At 41.2% G+C, this 20,118-nt stretch overlaps 1 protein-coding gene across 1 annotated transcript in view; it reads left to right on the forward strand.

The window, feature by feature from the left end:
• Nucleotides 1–6,397: 6,397 nt before the first annotated feature.
• Nucleotides 6,398–20,118, forward strand: part of LOC117454424 (putative methyltransferase NSUN7) — a 30,280-nt gene continuing 16,559 nt past the window's right edge. The window contains exons 1-6 of the mRNA XM_034093655.1: nucleotides 6,398–6,565; nucleotides 7,570–7,668; nucleotides 8,203–8,385; nucleotides 17,951–18,009; nucleotides 19,329–19,465; nucleotides 19,913–20,065. Of these exons, the coding sequence (XP_033949546.1) occupies nucleotides 6,523–6,565; nucleotides 7,570–7,668; nucleotides 8,203–8,385; nucleotides 17,951–18,009; nucleotides 19,329–19,465; nucleotides 19,913–20,065 (674 nt within the window). The 5' untranslated portion in view covers nucleotides 6,398–6,522. The remainder of the gene's footprint in view (nucleotides 6,566–7,569; nucleotides 7,669–8,202; nucleotides 8,386–17,950; nucleotides 18,010–19,328; nucleotides 19,466–19,912; nucleotides 20,066–20,118) is intronic.

Consider the following 20,118-nt stretch of genomic DNA (forward strand, 5'->3'; position numbering starts at 1 on the left):
AAGTTGTTGAGAACACTATTTTTAAGTAAATACAACATTACAAATAGCTCAGCTGTTTGACATGACATTATACTATCTATGCGTTGAATCCGTGAACAAGAGAGAAAGATTATTCTGGTTTATAACACGTCCTCTGCAGTAGAGGCCATTTATTTTATTGTCGACATAACATTGGAACCACCAAAGTAACCGCCACACAGGTCTGGAAACATGGCATCATCGCTACAGACAGATTATCTAAGAAGCTTTATTTGTTAGTAAACAAGAAAACGAGGGCACCTGGAATATCAATTATAATCCCTGACTGCAGAAGAGAACTATGTGTGTGACAACTTTTGAGAGTACGATACACTCTGGTTAAACGTTGACCTCTGTAAACCTGTAAAAGAGGTTTATAACCAGAATGGAGGTAATAATTGTTCTGCTGGCTGGTTCTCTCAGATCTCAAACAATACATTTATTTACGTTCTTGCCAATTGTTTGTTTTATAAGAAGATCAATAACACTCGTGAAAATGAAGCTACAGCCAGGAGATAACTAGCTTATCATAAAGCATATAGAGTGGAATCAGTAGGAAACAGCTAGCCTGGCTCTATCCAAAGCAAAGAAACTAAAACGGGAGTATAAAAGCGACATGTTGTAGTTTTTAGTGGATGTTATGTGACTTCTTCTGGAACTGGTGGGGTACCTTCACTCGTTGACCAAAATACTTTATACTACTATAAATCAATCTGGCAAAAGATGTGAAATATTTCAGAAAATATTGAACTTTTCATTTGATGATTCAAGAAATCAAGGTAAAAACAACTAAAATAAGTCCCAAATTGTAAAAAACTAAAATTATCCTTTAATAATGGCATCATAAACCTTTAGTTTACATACACACACAGAGAGAGACTTGTAGATGGGAACATGCAGTCTTTTCACAGGCTGTAAACAAAAGCAAACTCTTCCCATAATAAGCAGCTCAGACCCTGCCCTGGTTGCTACACAATAGACAGAAGAGACCTGGGACATGGAGCACAGAAACTCCCAGGAAAACACTCTGCTGTGCTCGACAATGAGATACAAAGGGACGGGGCAAAGTGTCTATTCACCTGCAACAAGTGGAACCGATCAAGCCTTCACACACACTGCTGGAGAAATATGAGAAAGGAGGAAAACTTGGATCATATTACTATTGTATCTGCTGGTGGACTGGATTTATCATGCCAAATTGCATCAAATGACATGTTTGTTTTTGTGTGTCGGCTGGTAATCACCATTTGTGGCATTGCTATGGAGTGTTGCCAGTTGTCTCTGTCTCTGATGGCACACAAATAAGACCACTTACATATTTGGCTGTGATAAAGCAACAACGTTTCTTGTTAGAATCTGTCCTTGTACAACAATAGCATCATTCTCCACTTTGCCACTATAGTTAAAGCATAACCTTGTGTGTGTGTGTGTGTGTGTGTGTGTGTGTGTGTGTGTGTGTGTGTGTGTGTGTGTGTGTGTGTGTGTGTGTGTGTGTGTGTGTGTGTGTGTGTGTGTGTGTGTGTGTGTGTGTGTGTGTGTGTGTGTGTGTGTGTGTGTGTGTGTGTGTGTGTGTGTGTGTGTGTGTGTGTGTGTGTGTGTGTGTGTGTGTGAGAGAGTAATATGTGGGTCTAATAGATTATAATTTGGTCTTGATGAGTGAGAGATATCAAACCCAAACGTATGTAAAGATGTAAGGTATGTGGATCGTCCATTTTTGCCCAACCCTGGTTTGGACAACACTTTTAATAGAGTGTTTCTTGAAATTCAAGCTTTTTAATTAATAATTTAACCGTTTTCATCAGACCTGCAAAGGTACTAGTAGTTTCAACTTCCAACACTATACATTTTATAAATAAAAAAAATGAAGCTCTTTTGCTAAACATGAAAAACATGTAATCTCAAATGACCCAACGTGTTGGCTGAAAAAGCACATTTCCCTTTAGACGTTTAGTAGTGCCTTCTTATATTTATAAATCTTCCGCAAAAACTAAACCAAATCAACTACTCAGGACCTCCAACTTTGACCCACAAACATCACACTCAAGTTTATTTCCATGAAGTGAAGAAAAGGTCCAACTTTCATTCTGAACTTTCAACACAAATAAACAGTTTCAGTGTGGAGTCGTAATTGTCAATTGTTTCTTATCAAGTCATAGTTAGTTATATGGTATGCCTTAACCTACATGACACCCTAGAACCCTATTTTAGACGATGAAGTGTCTCGAACTTCAGAAAGGACCTTTCCTGCTTCAACGCAAAGTCCATAAAGAAAATGGTTTTCCCAGTTTGGTGTACAGGAATTCCACTGCAGAGAGCCATTTTTCAGATGAACTGAACACCTTCTGCAAGCCAGAAATCTGCTTTCAAAATCTTGTGGAAGCTGTGGTTGAGTGGAAGCTGTTATGAAATTATCAAAAATCACATGACGTGTCACATAATGCTTGAATGTCTTTACACTTTGGGCCAGATATTGTAACTGGCACTTGTACTGCGAGTAGATCCACTAAAGTTCACTTACATAAAAGAAAAAGTGTAAATCAGGCATGAAAACGGGTCAGGGGTGAAAAAGGTGAGAAGGATATTATCCCTCTAGGGGGGTCCGGGGGCATGCTCCCCCGGAAGAAATGTTTGAATATTCCATATTTTAAAGCATCAATCTGATGCATTTTGAGATGCATTTTTTTGCCAACCTGGGGAGCTGGAGAAACTTAACTTCAGCTATGAGTCAAAAATATTATGGCCTCCTTACTAAGTATTAATACTGCATTTGATTGAACAACATTTCTGTGAGAGGTAGGACGTAAACTTGATTAAAGAGAGGCTGAACAGCTTCCCGTAAAGATTAGACCTTTATTGAGAAAATTCCAGGTCGGCTTATGGCCGTACGACCCGCCGTCTCCAACCGGGCCGATTATTGAATACGCCGTTACACACACACACACACACACACACACAGAGCAACTGGAGGCCTGTTGTGAGGCGACATTGATGACGCGTGTTGGATGGGATAATCCCCCCAGCTGTACTCTCACCCACAGAGAAGTGAGGCTCATTGGCCCCAAAAAGAGCCCACTGAGGTTTTTCCACACACTGATGAACCCCCTCCTGCTTTTCTGTAGCTGACCAAGCACTAGTAAACTTATAAGCAGTAGTAAACGTACAAGGACTAGGAGACTAACAAGCACTAGTAAACTACCCACATTAACTTGTGTTCATTCTCTGCTGATTTATATACTGTATTCCTCTCCTGGGTTCATCTTGTTCATGCATTAGAAAGACAGGTACAAAGAGTTAGCTACATTCTTAATGATAAAGTAGTCAAATTCAATAAAGGCTAGAAAGTGGGTTTAGGGTCATACACTGCAGGAAAAGCTGTATCTCGGGCATACTCGGACATAAAATGTCTCCCCCTGTTGGTTTGATAGAGACATCGCTTTGATTTATGACATGCATTTAAAGGAAGACTTCCTTTAGTGCTTTTCTTACAACCAGGGCAGGATGGTACGTTTGTATCACCATGAACAACTCTTCCAAAAGCTAGAAAATCACTCTCAACAATGTCATTGATTTTCCCTAATAATGATAAACACATTTCTATGTCAGAATGGGAAATATGGAGGACAAACAGAACTGGATAGAGATACGTACAACATACTTCATGTCTGTGTCCTACACATGATTTCTGTACTGCTCTTTGTTAACAACAGTACTGTTATCTATATAATGTTATTTTGTATTTGTGGCTCATCCCATCCTATCTTAATTCTCTTGTATGACTTATAACAGTTATTGCAATTAGTGTTTTTTGTATTATTATTATTGCTGAGATTAACCTGATCTTGTGGTTTACATTTCATTGTACGTAATAAAGTAAAACCTGAACAAGACTGTTTTTTGTTCCAGCCTAGGGTTAAGATGTTGTTTCCCAGATGCAGGGCCGCCGCTTGCGAACAGGCAAGGCAGGCAACTGCTTGGGGCCCCGGACCAGAAGGGGGCCCCCAAAGAAGGTAGATTAAGAAGGTCCACAGCAACGACAACATGAAACACCCTGTAATGTAACGACATGTCGGGAAACCCTGCAAACCATGCATAGCGCGCCGTAAAATGCTGCTTCTTCTTATCTTATGTTTCGTTGCCGCTCCGGGGGGGGGGTGGGGGGGTGGTGATGAAAAGCTGGGTCGAGGGGCCCCCAGCGAATGTTTGCCTAGGGCCCCCACACACTCTAGACTCGCCACTACCCAGATGGATGAGTAAAAACTTTATTCAGAGAGTATAATTGTGATTAAATGTAGAGTACACAACAACCGTTTAACTATTTTTGGACACTGTCAAAAGGAACCTTTCTTACAGCTGCAATGATAAGAATAAGTAACAAGTTAAACATTTTCTAACCCATCGAACCGGCAGAGTCTTGTGCTCAGTGGTTCCCAACCTTGGGGTCGGGGTGGGGGTCTTGAGGCTTCACAGGAGGCGTCAAAGCCTTCTTGTTTTAAACTAATCGAAGTCAACTTCTTTATATGTACAGCTGGCTTATATCTCATTTGGATGATTCCAGTTATAAAATCTAAGATAAAGTTTATTATTTGTATCTTTTAATTTCAAATAAAATAGGGCATGTGAAGAATACAAGCATGATTTGACTTTGACATAGCGCAACAGTAAAAACTGAACGTAGTGCAAGTTCTCACATGCCAATCTTGGCTAAAATAAATATTGTGAAAACATGGTGCCAAAGTCAATCACTTTCTTCATATCTCTCGTGCAGGGATGCTCAAGGTAAGCTCGATTTGTCCCACGAGACAATCAAAAACAAACATTTAAAATTGAACACATCATTTTAAAATAAAATGATGATGATTATTTTTCTTGTGAGGTAATACTGTTTTTTTTAATAGGATCCCTAATTATAAATCTTTTTCATAATCTTAGCACCCTGTGCACAGGAAGTCAGTTTGCACAGAGGCGGAGACTCCCAGACAAAGTGTATTTCAAATAAGGCAACTTTTGAATCTTTACAATAAAGTGCAAATGTTTGCTTTTGGCTCATCATTGGCCCTCCGAGAGAAAACGTTAGGACCCCCGCTCTGGTGAATGAATGAACTCCCCCTGCTTGAGGTGTGAAGCACTGCAGGGCCAGTAGGGGGCAGTCTAACCTGGTCAGCCTGTCTGATGCCTCCCTGCTGTCATTCAGTAGAAAGTGCAGTATGAATAAAGTTTACAACAGGTCAGACGGTGCTCTCTGTGTAAACTCTTTCAGAAGAGGTGGAAAATGTGATTCTTATGTTGTCTGTCATTTGATTTGAGTCGAAAATAAGATTAGACTCCCTCCTGTGTTTGCTTGCTAGAGGTTATAAACAAAATAAAAATGAAAAGACAGGAAAAAAGAAGGCTAAGGCTTTTTGGATGCACACTGTGTGTGTGTGTGTGTGTGTGTGTGTGTGTGTGTGTGTGTGTGTGTGTGTGTGTGTGTGTGTGTGTGTGTGTGTGTGTGTGTGTGTGTGTGTGTGTGTGTGTGTGTGTGTGTGTGTGTGTGTGTGTGTGTGTGTGTGTGTGTGTGTGTGTGTGTGTGTGTGTGTGTGTGTGTGTGTGTGTGTGTAAAATATATATTTTTTTTACAAGAAACATGGTTTCTTCTATTTTTTTTTTTATTGGATTTGTGTGTACCAAATCGCTGATATTGTCAGACATACCGGCATACCTGAAGATAATACAGACTGATACCGAGCAGTCCTATGGGAGTAAAGTGTAAAACCTTTCCTCTGTACAGATCAAGTACACACTATCAAAATGACATGAATGATTCATTGTGAGGCTTTGAATGGTATACCCCCCTCCTATGTTATGCTGTTGTATAAAGTTTCATTGCCCCGCTCGCTACCTTTTGTTGGGGTAAATTATTTGTTTAATTCCTTTTGTATGCAAGTAAGAATAAATACTTTTTTATGCAATTTAGGATAAGATTTAAGACAATTCTCACAATTTCTCTGCTTTCCAGATTTGAAGAAAGTAATGATCGAGACATTTGGTAAATTATTTAAAAAGTAAATGCCAATGTCCATTATTCTGAGATTTTACAATCTAACGCCAGAAAAAAAGCTGTTCATTAAATCATACTTCCCACATCTTAGAACATTGTTAGACTTTTTAAAGATTAATTTAAGAAATTGTATTACCATTTAAGTCCTTATTTTAGATTAGCTAATTAAATGTCTTAGTAACAATTGAAATAAATGTTCAAGTATAAATACTAGAAAAAAGAAACCTTAAAACTGATTACACACAACGGTGACCCATAAAGTCACAGTAAATCTGTCATAGAGATGCCTCCTTCATTATCATATTGTTGCCATGGTATATCAAACTCAGGACAGAACTGAGCCAGGCATGACAGGCAGGTGACGAGTGTATGAAGGGCTCTAGTTGATCGGGACAGCGATACCCGATGTGTATCATACACTGTGGTCAGAGTTGGAATATTTGTTCAGGCTGCATTTCTCTGAGAAGATGAGCTGCGTTGCTCCCGTGAGGACAATTCTGAATGACAAAGGTAAGCCCAGCTATGCAATTTTAAACAGCCCATCATCCTCTATGCAGATTACACTAAGCTGCTGTAGCCCTTTCTTCCAGTCATGCTCCTCTAAAGTGGACTTTAGGAGAAGAAACGGCTTCACACATTAAATCACTGCTGATATTCCTTAATTTATTCCATTTGCTCTGACATGGCCTTATTGAACAGGCTGCGCATTTCTGGTCAACTCCAACTTTGTGCTTAAACATTGATGAGTGCTGTGAAAGCTGATTACACTCGGTCTGTATTCCCTATATCCGCTTTAATTAGAGACTACTGGTCCCTGCAACTTCTGGATGTTAATCCTCATGTGCCAATTCAAATTGTCAAGTCAAGTGGTGTCATCCGAACACGCACATCACTGGTGCAAACCACAGACTGTTACTTCGTAATTAATTTTGTGTGTGTGTGTGTGTGTGTGTGTGTGTGTGTGTGTGTGTGTGTGTGTGTGTGTGTGTGTGTGTGTGTGTGTGTGTGTGTGTGTGTGTGTGTGTGTGTGTGTGTGTGTGTGTGTGTGTGTGTGTGTGTGTGTGTGTGTGTGTTGAATGAAGCAGGTCAGTGTGAGGTGGACCTTTGTCCAGGGTCGCGCGGAGGCTCATTATTTATTCATGGCGATGTATCTGACCGGCCGCCTAATTGCACCAGTAGCGTTCTGAACAGCCGCGCAGTCTCACATTCACAGAAAGTAGAAGGTGGATCACATGTCAGCCATGACTAACGCTATGCGTCTTATTTACATCTGCCCAGCTCAGATTCAACTCTGTACACAAACTTGTGCTTGGTAGATGATAGCTGGTTCGACAGTGTCTGGAGTTCAAAAGAGTACAAATGTTGAGAGAGGAAGGTCGAAAATGTTTAGAGGTGTCTGACAATGGTTAGGTTGTATTGCTGTGAACATGACAGACAAAGGTAAGGTCTTTATGATTTCTGTGTTGTATTGTTTTCTTTGTGTGTGTGTGTCTAAGATGAACTGTTTGTTACAGTGGGCTCCAGAGTGGATGTGGCAGAGGAGATCTTTGTCCCACCTCAAGACCACAAGGAGCCCATTTCATTTCTACTTCCTCATCTTCCTTCATTACCAGGTAAGATATGATAAAGTAGTATTTTATTGTTGAGTACTATTTAAGAATTGTTCAATTCAAACATTTATCCATCAGGGCGTAAGATGAGTATGGATGTACACCAATCAAACATATTATGATGATAGCAGCACTGGACTGGGGGCGAGGGCTTTTATCGTGCAAAGAAAGACAATGCTCAAATATACCTGTCAGGCTTCAGGTTGCAGCCACATATAGCTGATCTGTATGCAACTGTGTGAATATTGAAACTTTATCCTAAAGTCAGAGTCCATGATCAAACGTCTGTTGTCATATAAACCAATCCAGATGACCGATATCTGAACCTAATGCTGTTTTGTAAAGAGCAACTACAGAAACAATAACATACTTTAAAGGGCATGAAGTGTAACTCCAATCATGTCTATTCCTTTATTTCCCTTTCATGACATTATCCTCTTCACAATTAGCAAAACCGATCTACTTCAACATCCCCAAAAATCTCAATTGTTATCCCTGTTTCCCTTTCAAACATCAATACTTTCCTTCTCTCCGCAGACCCTCTTCCATCAGATCAGGTCTACCTGCAAGCAGCAGCCATTTTCCAGCAGCTGCGCACAGAGAAGCCTGTCACACAACAGGCTCTGCGTTATGGGAAGAAGATGGACACACCACTGCCAGACAGTGGAGGAAAAAACAGTCAACGACAGTCCTACCAACTCGCCTTCAACACACTCAAATGTATGAATTACTCAAGTTATTAGCTTCAAGGTTTAAGTAGAACCACACACACTGCCTGCAGGACACAGACTTATGGGTTAACATAAAGTCAGGAAGAAATTAATTTGATCTGCATAGTGTACTCTCCTGCTATCACTGCGGACCTTACCCACCTCCTATAAGGAAGCCTTATCTCTATAATGAATAGCAGCCTGTAGATTAAATAGTCTACTTTAGTGTAGTCATACATTTCATTTCGCCATGTGAGTGCAAATTACTAGAGCTGGAAGTACAGCAGATGTCTGTATCTGAGGTGATAAAAGGGTGCATGCCACAGACTTTCACACACACAGACACACAAAGGCACTAAAAGAGCAAGCACCCACACTTCTGCATACAGTATTTTACTGCACATGTAGGGAGGCTGGTGTAATTTTATCTGGTCAGGTTTGGAGATATTGCTTTCTGAGATGTATGTTGCCGACTCAGCACACTGGATTTGAATAGAGTTGTAGGTTATTGTTGCTGAAAGCAGAGGAAATTACATTTAAACCTGATAAACCTGCTATACATATTTATGTTAAATTAAAACATTAAAAGACCAGATATGTTTTATTAATGATGCATTTATGTGTTCATTACTTCCATTATGTGGTACTTGGTAATGAAGGGGTTTATTTTGCTGAATTCATTATTTTGTAGGCTAAACACTATTGTATAGCTTAACCCAGTGGTTTTCAAACTGTGGGTCGTGGAGGTACTGCAGGAAGATTTTTTTATTTTTTTATTTTCTCCTTTTAGCTTTGTGAAGCACCTTGAGATGACGTTGTTTTTAAGTGTGCTATATAAATCAAATGTATTATTATTATTCTCATTGGTCAGAGAGCTGTGGGCATAATGCTGCCTTTTCCAACATCCTACTTGTGTGAGATAGGCTTTTCTTGCTGCCATCAAAACGAGATACAGATCAAAGCTGAACATTGAGAATGAACTGAGAGTGGCAGTCTCAAAACAACAGCCCCGGTTTGAGATGATCTGCAAGGGAAAGCAAGCACACACAAGTCATTGATAGGCAGGGGCGGCGCCAGGGGGTGCTGAAGCACCCCCCAGGATTGCCAAAGCACCCCCTAAGCACCCCCAAGAAATGTGTTTTTTTCCCCCCAAAAATTATTATTATTAAATTAGAAATATTATTGATTACATCAATGCAAATGTGAAACAAACAAATGTTTTACCAAAAACATAAAGCCAACACAGGTGATATGATTAGGCCAATGGCCAGCACCAATTCGATTTTTGACCTACCCATAGGCTAAATTACTTTGTGACACTTGAGTGACTTCCTGTTAGCGAGAGCGCCAAATGATTTCCTAACAGAAAAGTGAAACAATTATCGTTTTTTAGTCCTTAAACGTCCACGTGTGGACACTCAATCAAAACCACCTGAAAGCGAGAGGGATTCTGCACATAATAGGCCTCGTGAGTACAAGTAGCTTACTTCTGGGTCTCTGTTTCATTCAAGCTCTGCTCTGTGTGTGTGGCACGAGCCATTTTGTGTGCGTGTGTGAGCGAGCGAGCGAGAGAGAGAGAGAGAGAGCGCACCGGTGGGTATCTACCGGAGATCGTTGTGGCTAGCATCTGGTGCTAGCTAGCCAAGCTAACGGGTATAAGGAGCTTTTTCAACAACAAGGTGGAGGGAGAACTCTCTCCTGTCAGACGAAGAGTCTCAGGTAACCTCAGCTCAGGTGAAGTAAAGGACTCTCAGTGTTTAGATAGTTAACTTTAGTCTAGTTATCTCAGTGGGTCTCAAACGGTTTGTTTTAAAAGGGGAGTGATTTGTAAAATGTCTATGAAGAAATAGAAAATCTGTTTACAGTTCTGTTTCTTTTGGGTGATGAGAGATGTATCCATAGTTCTCTTAATTTTCTCTCAAAGTGCACCAGATTGATGCTTTTAACTTCAATATTTAAAAAAAATCTTCCCGGGGGAGCATGCCCCCGGACCCCACTAGAGGAGGTGAGGACCCTCCTAGAGGAGGCAAGGTCCAGTCCCCACTTGTAAAAAAAAGCACTTTACCCCTGCTTACACCTATATGCCGTGAGCTGATTATCGAGCCTTCATTGTAACAGTCGCGGGTACACTGTGTGTGTGGGGAGTTTTGCAGTAGAAAATTCAACTGTAGCGCTGGTGCATTAATGGGAAACCCTTAATGTTTGAGCACCCTCTATGAAACGTCAAGCTACCCCACAGCACTCCCTAGAGAAAATCTCTGGCGCCGCCACTGTTGATAGGCTATGTGTGGAATAGGAATGGTAGAGTGATGTGATCGTTTGCAACCTGCAGTATAAATAGTAGCTCATTAATATATGTTCCTTAAAGAAATTTGAATTTAAAAATCTACTACTCTGGGAAGAAGGCCTGCTAGTTTTAATTAGGCCAAATTAATTCACAGTATCTATTACAAGCACTTTTGTTCATGTGTAATCCATAATAAAATATACAATTATAGTTGGATCTTTGTATCTTATTATCATTAGTAGAGAAAATGTAATGTTTTTACAACAATATACAATTAATCCTACCAATATAGATGGGAACCGGGTTGGGGGGTCCCGAAAATATTTCCAATTACCCAAGGGGGGCCCCGACTGAAAAAGTTTGGGAACCACTGGCTTAACCTATAATAATATACGATCATGTTTGTGTAGATGTATATTTTTGATGTACCTAAATCTGAAAATAACTAGTAACTAAATATCTCAAATAAATATTGTGAAGTAGAAAATACAACATGTTGCCAACAAAATGTAGTGAAGTAAAAGTATAAAGTAGCACAATGTGAAAATACTCAAGTCAATTACAAGTAGCTCAATTGTTTACTTAAGTACAGTTCTTGAGTACATAGTTACATTATTACACCACTGGTGCCACTGACTAGCTAACCCCCTAAACGCACCAGGAGCGTCTGCGCCGCGCTGCGCCACGCTGCGACCTCCTGCTGCGACCTAACACACCAGGCGCGTTTCAAAACGTTGCGGAAGCGGAGCGTCGTGTGTGCAGCCTCGCAGTTGTTGTTGATTTTGGAATATTTCCTGGACATTTGTACTTCTACAAGTAAGTAGGCTACGTAGTTAAATGGTTTATGTTTGTGTCTGTTTAAATCGTGTTTATTGTTGTTATTTCCTATGTTGTTGTGTTGTAGACTACAGACACAGTTAATAATAATTGTAATATTCCAGTTATAAACGACATGAATCAAAGATGTGTTGCTGTATTTTAGTGGTAAAAAATATGCATTCATTATCATAATTATTCTATATATATATAATTTACAGTGCCTGTAAACCGGAGGAGAACGCTGGCATGTATTCTCCTACTTGAAAGACGGTGGTGGGGGGGAGGAGAAGGAGCCGGTTTTGGGTGCACCCGGTGCACCCCCTCAACCCAATAGAGTCTGTCTGCAGACCGCAGCAAGGAGGCGTTTCCTATAGGGGCGTTTCCTATAGGGGCGTTTCCTATAGTGAACGACGGGAGCCGGCTCTCGCCCGCGAACGAGACGTTTTTTGTTTTGTTTTTGCGGAAGGATCTAGATCGGCATGAAGGCACATTATGCAATGTGCAATGTGGACATTATCCCGCTTATTACACATGGCCACATTCTCAACAAAGTAACGACATGACTCCCAATAATAATTGAAATGCTTTTATGGATTTAGAAAAAGATTTTATTGATTTAAAAAATAGTTTTTTGTATTGATTTAAATTGACATGCATCCGCTAAGAAAAGTAGTCCGTTGTTACTGTTTGAACTAACGTAACAACGGCAGGAACTGCTTCTATAGTGTTTTTGAGGAGCTTTTTGATTACAGATTTGAAAACATCGTTGCTTGCTTTAAAAGTAGCACAATTCATTATGTCAAACCTTGAAAGATATCCCTGCCCTAATGCCAAAAGTAACTGGCAACTGAATATATGTCGCCGTAGCTATGATGTCTATGTCTGGACCGCTGAGTTGATCTCAAAGCACGCTCCCCTCTCCTGCAGGGAGAAAAACTATATTTATATACTTTATATAGGTTGATACAGTAGCCCCTTTTTTTAAATAGTTTTTATAGGTGTTGCCATCTGTTTTGTGTAGCGTGGTTCTACAAGCAAGGCAATGCATTCATTAGGTGGTATCAGAGAGTTACACGGATGTGTAAATGCAATGAAAACAATTGGCCACAGCAAATAATTTATATTAAACATGTAATTTTTACTTTTGAATACTTTAGTACAAAGGATGTCTTGAATAATTTAAGTGATATATGTGTACACATATAAATCATTAGTCAAAACAGCGCTACATTTGATTTAATTAAAAAGGTATAATATGTGGTAAACTGAAGAGCCCTTTGGGAGCCGAAAGAGCCGGCTCTTCTTGGTGAGCCAAATGATCCGGCTCAGCAAGAAGAGCCGGAATTCCCATCACGAGAACAATGACTTCTTCTGTGAGGATTTATAAAAGCAGCTGGATAAAAAAAGTTAGGAAACGCCCCTATAGGAAACGCCCCTATAGGAAACGCCTCCTTGCTGCGGTCTGCAGACAGACCCATCTCCTGCAGACAGACCCATCTCCCTCAACCAGCAAAGCAGACAACAAGGTGATTTTCATCACTTCCTGCCTGCGCCGCAAAAATAGGATTCATCCTATATTTTAGAAATTCCTTGCGGCGAGGAGCTTCTGGGACGCTTCGATCCGCGGCGCGTCTGGTGGAATAGCACCCATTGATTAGACTGGCCGCGATCTTTGCGAACGCCGCGGCGCGGCCGTAACGCAGCGCAGACGCTCCTGGTGCGTTTAGGGGGTAATGGTCAACTCTCCGCAATGCGTTAATATTTCGGTTAACTTACCTCTCACAACAACGTCAAGCAACCACTGGTTCACCCTCAGGCTAACACTGTTAGCTCAGCTGCTCTTGTTCGTGCTTTTAGCATTGTTAGCTGCTATCCGGCCATGTTGAGAGCGGTGTGGAGACAATCTCACTGCTCTGAATTTCGTATTGAAAAATATGGCATAGCAAACACAAAGGAATATTGTCCTTACCCAGAGATGGAGTACTCGAGTCCTGGACTCGGGTGCCGATTTTCGGGACTCGTGACTCGACTCGGACTCGCGCACTGATTCGGACTTGGACTCGTGAATTCTCGCGTACGCTGACTTGGACTCGAACTCGTGAATGTTTCCCCCCCGTGATGACTCGGACTCGACTTGTACATTGACGCTCTGACTTGGTCTCGTGCAAGTTTTCTCTGGAGTCTGATGTCCTCTATCCTGGCATGTGCACCTGTGAGGCGAGCTCACGGACTGGGCCCCGCTATTCCAGTCTAGAGACACACCCCGCTGTATGCTTGTATGTGTGCTTTCACACATTCTGCTTCCACATTGGAAAAGAGCAGCGCAAAATGCTCGTTATGTGGAAACAATATTGAAGAGAAGGCTCGGTAGCACATGGCTACTTGCATGCTAAGTAGCCATGTGCTTTCTGGGGCTAAATCATAGGGCTAAATCAGTAAACCGTTTTAACCGGTAAAAGTTCCTTCAAAATAAGAGTCCCGATCTTATTACCATCAAAATAAAAGTGCAAAACGAAAACTTTACCATAGGAAAATATTGGCATACAAATATAATCACTTCTCTAAAAGGTAACTCATTTTAAATACAGTTTATTTATATATAATAATAATATTAATATTAGTAATAAGCTTTATATTTGTATAGCGGTCTATTACAAGAATTGTAGCCAAACTCGCTTCACAGCAGTTCAATAGACAGAATAGTATAACATGACAGGATAAAAGCAATGTAGAGGAGCAGCTACATGTCAACACATATATCCACGAAGAGGAATACATGAAGACTTGTGACTCAGACTTGACTTGGACTCTTCTTAGGTGACTCGGACTTGGACTCTGACTCAAACACAGGTAATGATGACTCGGACTCGACTCGGACACTCCTTGGGTCACTCGAACTTGGACTCGGACTCGAACACAGGTAATGATGACTCAGACTCGGACTCGACTCGGACACTCCTTGGGTGACTCGGACTTGGACTCCACTACGACTCTCCCTTGGTGACTCGGACTTGGACTCGAAGAGTGGTGACTCGAGAGTGACTTGGACTCTTGAATTGGTGACTTGACTACAACACTGTCCTTACCTTAGTCCAGAGACCAGAAATACGAGGCTGAAAGAGAGATAATGTTACTGCTGGATGAGCAGCTATGCAACTTTTTGCTAACATGTTTGCCCTAACATAACTGTTAATGTATACCCAAATTGGCTAAACAAATAAAACAATGCCGTCCATAAAAGGTCAGCTACACATCTTTACAAAACGTTGCCCTTGTTGCTCTGAAAAATCTACAGAAACAGACCTTAAAGTGGACCTATTATGCTATATTGGAAAAATATATTGTAGGGCCATACCTATATAAAACATGTCTGTGAAGTGTTTTGCTTAAAATACCAAACAGTTCACCCATTGTTGCCATGCCTGCTCATACCCCTCTTTTGCAGCCCTGTTAGAGAAACGAGGATTTGTGGTCCTTAGCTTTAAAAAAAAAAAAAAAAAAAAAGAGGAGGAGGCGGAGCTAATGCCTGATCAGAATTCTATCGGAGATAAAGTTAAATTCTGCTGTGATAAAACGCCATCCTGTTTAAACCATGTCAAGGATTATTTCTGAAACAGTATGGAGCTCAAATGCTTTTTCTCTTGCGGCTTTATCACAAGGTGAGTTCCTTTTTTTATTTCCTGCTTTTTAAACACATGTGCTCTCTAGGACAGGTTAGCTCTGAGTGTTAGCGAGGCTTGCTAATGTAAACAAAGACGAGATTACGTCCAAAACACGTCAGGCAGTAGGCTTGTTTGAGACACATTGCGGCTCGCCTCGAAAGTAGACGAGAGTAGCCGATCGCAGCCGGGGGAGGTGTCAAAAAGCTCGCCTGAAGTCGGACAGCTCCGAGTCGGCTTCTTCTTCTTCATCTTCTTCTTCGCATTCTTCTTCTTCTTCTCTCGGTTTTTTGGCGGATTGCAAACAACTTTAAGGTGCATACCGCCACCTCCGGAGTCGGCTTGACTCGGTTTGCATTTATAAAGAATGCACACATGTGTTTAATCGTTAATGTCAGATATGTACTAAGTAAATACATTTGTTCCTGCTCAAGATTAGATTCAACTTTATTGTTATTGCACAGATTACAGGTACTGAGACAACGAAATGCAGTTTAGCTTCTAACCAGGTGCAACAAGCAGTGAAGTGAAAAGTAATGTACACAATCTACAGAATAACATATAGAATGAATTGAATGATGAATAAACAGTGGGGTATGAATACACTAGATATCAGCCTGTGAGCAGTATGAACAGTGTGTATGAATATGCTAAGATATATAAAGTATGAAAACGGTAAGCAGTATAGTATAAAATATATAGATATTAATTTCATGATGATAAACATTGTGGAACAATGATGAGAAATGGGAATGGATGTGGCGACGTAAAACTGACACAAAACAACAACAAACTTTTGCCAGCCAATTGGAGAGTTTCATCAGCAGCACGTGGTAAAAACCACCAATGAGCGCTCAGCTCGAGATACCAGCGAGCCGTTTCCCATCAAGCATTTCGCTTCCGCAGCTCGTGGAGAGCAACTGCGCCAACTCGCCTCGCCTCGCTCTCAAGGCTGCGGGCGTCTTTGTTCCGCGAGATTTCAAAGTCTCATGTGGGCGAGCCTCCAGAGCAAGTCGGACAAAATGACTAACCATCATGCAACGCACTAGCAAGACGTTGATCGCAACTGCGCAGGTCTGCGCAGGTCTGCGCAGGTCTTGCTTGTCTCAAACAAGCCTATTGTTTCTGATGGCAACTTTCTGTGGGTCCGCTGCCGATTTGACCCAAGCCCCCAGGAAGTGCGCCGGAGTCTGATGAGAATATTCGTGCTGGTCAAACGGCGGTACTACACTTCCTTTAGGTTGCTGGGCCCGGAAACACTTTTTCCCATTGACTTACATTGGGAAAGAGTGGTCTGTAACTCGTTGGATAATTTTTTAAAAACTAAATAAACTACTCAGTATGAACGTTTATAGCCCTTATTAAAAAAAATCGTTCCTCAAGTTATAAAAATGTGCTAATAACGTTATTCTGAGAGTTATTTCCCTCGGCATTATGAACGCGCATCTAACCCACGGGACCGCGCCGCCCGGCACGTTCATTGTTACGTGTTCAGTACTACATGAGTTTCTCTTTACCCATGGATGCACAATAACAACGGACCATATCGCCTTACTGCCAGCCCACGGAGCTGTAATAATGGATATATTGCACATGTTTGCTGTAATTCATCATTTGTAAAATAGTATACTACATGGGCTGTATGATGTAAATCTTGTACCGTAAATGTTGTATTAAATAAAGTTAATATTACCGACGTAGATTAACGTTCCTGTAGCTTCTTATTGCACTTGCAATTGTTTTAGTTACGTGTGGGCTACTTAACATGAATAATCACAGTTACTATATCCTTTTACTCCATCACATTTCAAAAAGAAATAGGCTATTGTTATTTTAACTCCACCACAGTAATCCATCATCAGCTTTACTTTTTAGATAAAGTTTTAACTCACAATTGATCATAACAGGCTTCAACATATACATTTGTATGCATTACCAAGTGGTTTCATGTACAACCCACACAAGTATCATGCTAAATGAAGCTCTGTTGCTTGGATATCACTAGATCCTGATGTCTGCGTAATATAAAAGTACATAACGATTGATGTGTAATTTTAATTTAGCATAATTTACTAGCTAGCCGCTAGCTGCTAACTGCCGCCTCGTTAATATAAATCCAGTACCATGCTGTCATGAACGGGCGGTGCTGTTACGTGTACGCACATTCACATGCTTAATGTGAACGAGCCTTTTGGGCGGCGTGGTTAAAGTTGCGCATGCTCTATGAGTGCACATACGGGTACTTCTCAGGCATGCCGGGTAATCGGACGTTTCGCTCTCTCAAAAGTTGGGCCATTTTGTCATCATGCGCCAATGAGCAACTCTCATAGGAATGAACGAGGCCCCGCCTCCCACGCTGTATCCAGTTCTTATTATACATCCATGATTTGACCATGGATGTATAATAAGAACGGATTTGACATCATATCGGCAGAAAATCTATATCCGCTTGTTGTACACCCGTTTTTAAAAGATTTGGGTACGGATGAAAAGAGAGAGGGTTTTATTTTCTGACTCTGCGTGAGTTCCCCGACACACCGGGGACACATATTTATGTATAAAAGACATCACAAAGTGCATTTTGCATGATAGGTTCCCTTTAAATGTTGAAGGCAAAGTGTATCTGCAGAAAACACACTTCTTCTCTTTTTTTAAAGAAACGGTTAATTCACTGCTCCCTGGGTGTAGGTAGACATCTCAAATCATATTTTTGTAATTTGGGTGAATTGGTTTCAATTCAATTGCTTTAGTTTGTCTTATATGTCTTAATATGATATTCTTCCCATTAACAACTTTTCTTCTTCTGGTAGACCGAGAATTACTGGAGGACATCATTGCTGACAGCTGCTTCCACACATCTCAGCATATTGTGAGTCCCAGCAGATTTGGAATTAAGTGATTAAATCACATCAGCACTTACTTACTGACTGTTCTTCTGTCTTTTAAAGAGCAGCCATGTTATCTATTTCCATATGATTGTGCATCAGTAGGCTATGGTGAAATGAATAAGGGCAACTGGGATGCAGTTAAAGGCCATTTGTAGTCAGATCTGTACACAGTCTGGATGGTTATAGGTGGCAAATGATGCACGCAGGAGAGAGGCAGACGCACTCTCCAACTAGGAGACTATAAATGACGCTATAAAACACTGCGATGACACATACATGGGCAATGAGACACACCGTGTGTGTGTGTGTGTGTGTGTGTGTGTGTGTGTGTGTGTGTGTGTGTGTGTGTGTGTGTGTGTGTGTGTGTGTGTGTGTGTGTGTGTGTGTGTGTGTGTGTGTGTGTGTGTGTGTGTGTGTGTGTGTGTGTGTGTGTGTGTGTGTGTGTGTGTGTGTGTGTGTGTGTGTGTGTGTGTGTGTGTGTGTGTAGGAAGGAAGGAAGGAAGGAAGGAAGGAAGGAGGAAGGAAGGAAGGAAGGAAGGAAGGAAGGAAGGAAGGAAGGAAGGAAGGAAGGAAGGAAGGACGGACGGACGGACGGACGGACGGACGGACGGACGGACGGACGGACGGACGGACGGACGGACTACTTTATTGAGGGATGGGTAAAACATGCAGAACAGGCTGACAGATCATTAGCTTGACTATAAAGCTGCCACACAGCTCTTTGTAATTCCTCACACATCTGTACTGCAATATACTTATACCTCCCAGTCCCACACACGCACACAAACACAAAAAAGAGTTGAGCACAAGGTGTGTTAGTGGCATAGCCTGTATAAAGATTGAGATCTTTATATACAGTCTATGGTTAGTGGCCATAAAAGAAAAAAAGGGAGGTGTGAGAAAATATCTGCTTGTCATTTTCCTTAGGGCTGTTATAATCAATATTTTTATATTAACAATAAACCACATGACCACATGTAGTGGTAGGTTCGCTGGAAAAAAACAGTAGGGAGCTGTTTTTATTTTATCAAAGCTGCTAAAACCCACTGGACTGCTCTGCGCCAAACAGCAGATAGACACAGTTGGCTAAATGCTCATGAAGATAGTTAAGCATTTACATGCCAAACAGCAAGATATTGAAGTCAGGCGTTGGAGGAGACCAAAAGAGTAAAAATAGAGAACAAAAATTGCTTTATATTTGCAAAGTGATCATAAATGTTACTAAAAAGACATGTTGCTCAATATCTGCTGGATTGGTATTCAAGCAATTGTTTTTATTGAGTATTTCTATGTTTTGCAGTCCAGCGACTTGTTGCCACTGGCGATGGTGATGCTGTTTGACTTCCAGGACCGAAGGTTTCTGTCACGTGAACGTCTAACAAAGGAAGAGAAGGGGCCTTTTCAGGAAGTCAGGGACCTGGAGACCAGTCTACACAGGTGTGTGTGTGTGTGTGTGTGTGTGTGTGTGTGTGTGTGTGTGTGTGTGTGTGTGTGTGTGTGTGTGTGTGTGTGTGTGTGTGTGTGTGTGTGTGTGTGTGTGTGTGTGTGTGTGTGTGTGTGTGTGTGTGTGTGTGTGTGTGTGTGTGTGTGGGTGTGTGTGTGTGTGTGTGTGTGTGTGTGTGTGTGTGTGTGTGTGTGTGTGTGTGTGTGTGTGTGTGTGTGTGTGCTTTTACTTTCACCTAATTTTACTATTATTTTCAATGTGATCATTCTACGTCTATTTCCTCATGTCGCAAAGTGTTGTTGTAAATAATGTTAACATCATCTAAAGTTTATTTCTACTCCAATTTTTTAATTGTAATGAAATCTAGAAATCACACGGACTAAAGGTAGGATACATTCAATGTGAACTGAGGTTTTTTCATATGCTTGTGTTTATCACAGGTGTAGAACCAAGCTGGCAGCGTCTCTAGCTCGCTGCAGAGTGAAACAGAGTCTGCAGAGCGTCTCCTGTTTTCTGTCAGATCCTGTGAGGACCAAACAGCACAGAGCAAAACGTCTGCCACTTTATGCATGGGTCAATACTCTCAAGGCCAGGTACACTTGCATACACATGCACACACAAGCAAATACACACACAGACACACACA

Source organism: Pseudochaenichthys georgianus, chromosome 1 (genome assembly GCF_902827115.2).
Source record: "Pseudochaenichthys georgianus chromosome 1, fPseGeo1.2, whole genome shotgun sequence".
Classification (NCBI taxonomy): domain Eukaryota; kingdom Metazoa; phylum Chordata; class Actinopteri; order Perciformes; family Channichthyidae; genus Pseudochaenichthys; species Pseudochaenichthys georgianus.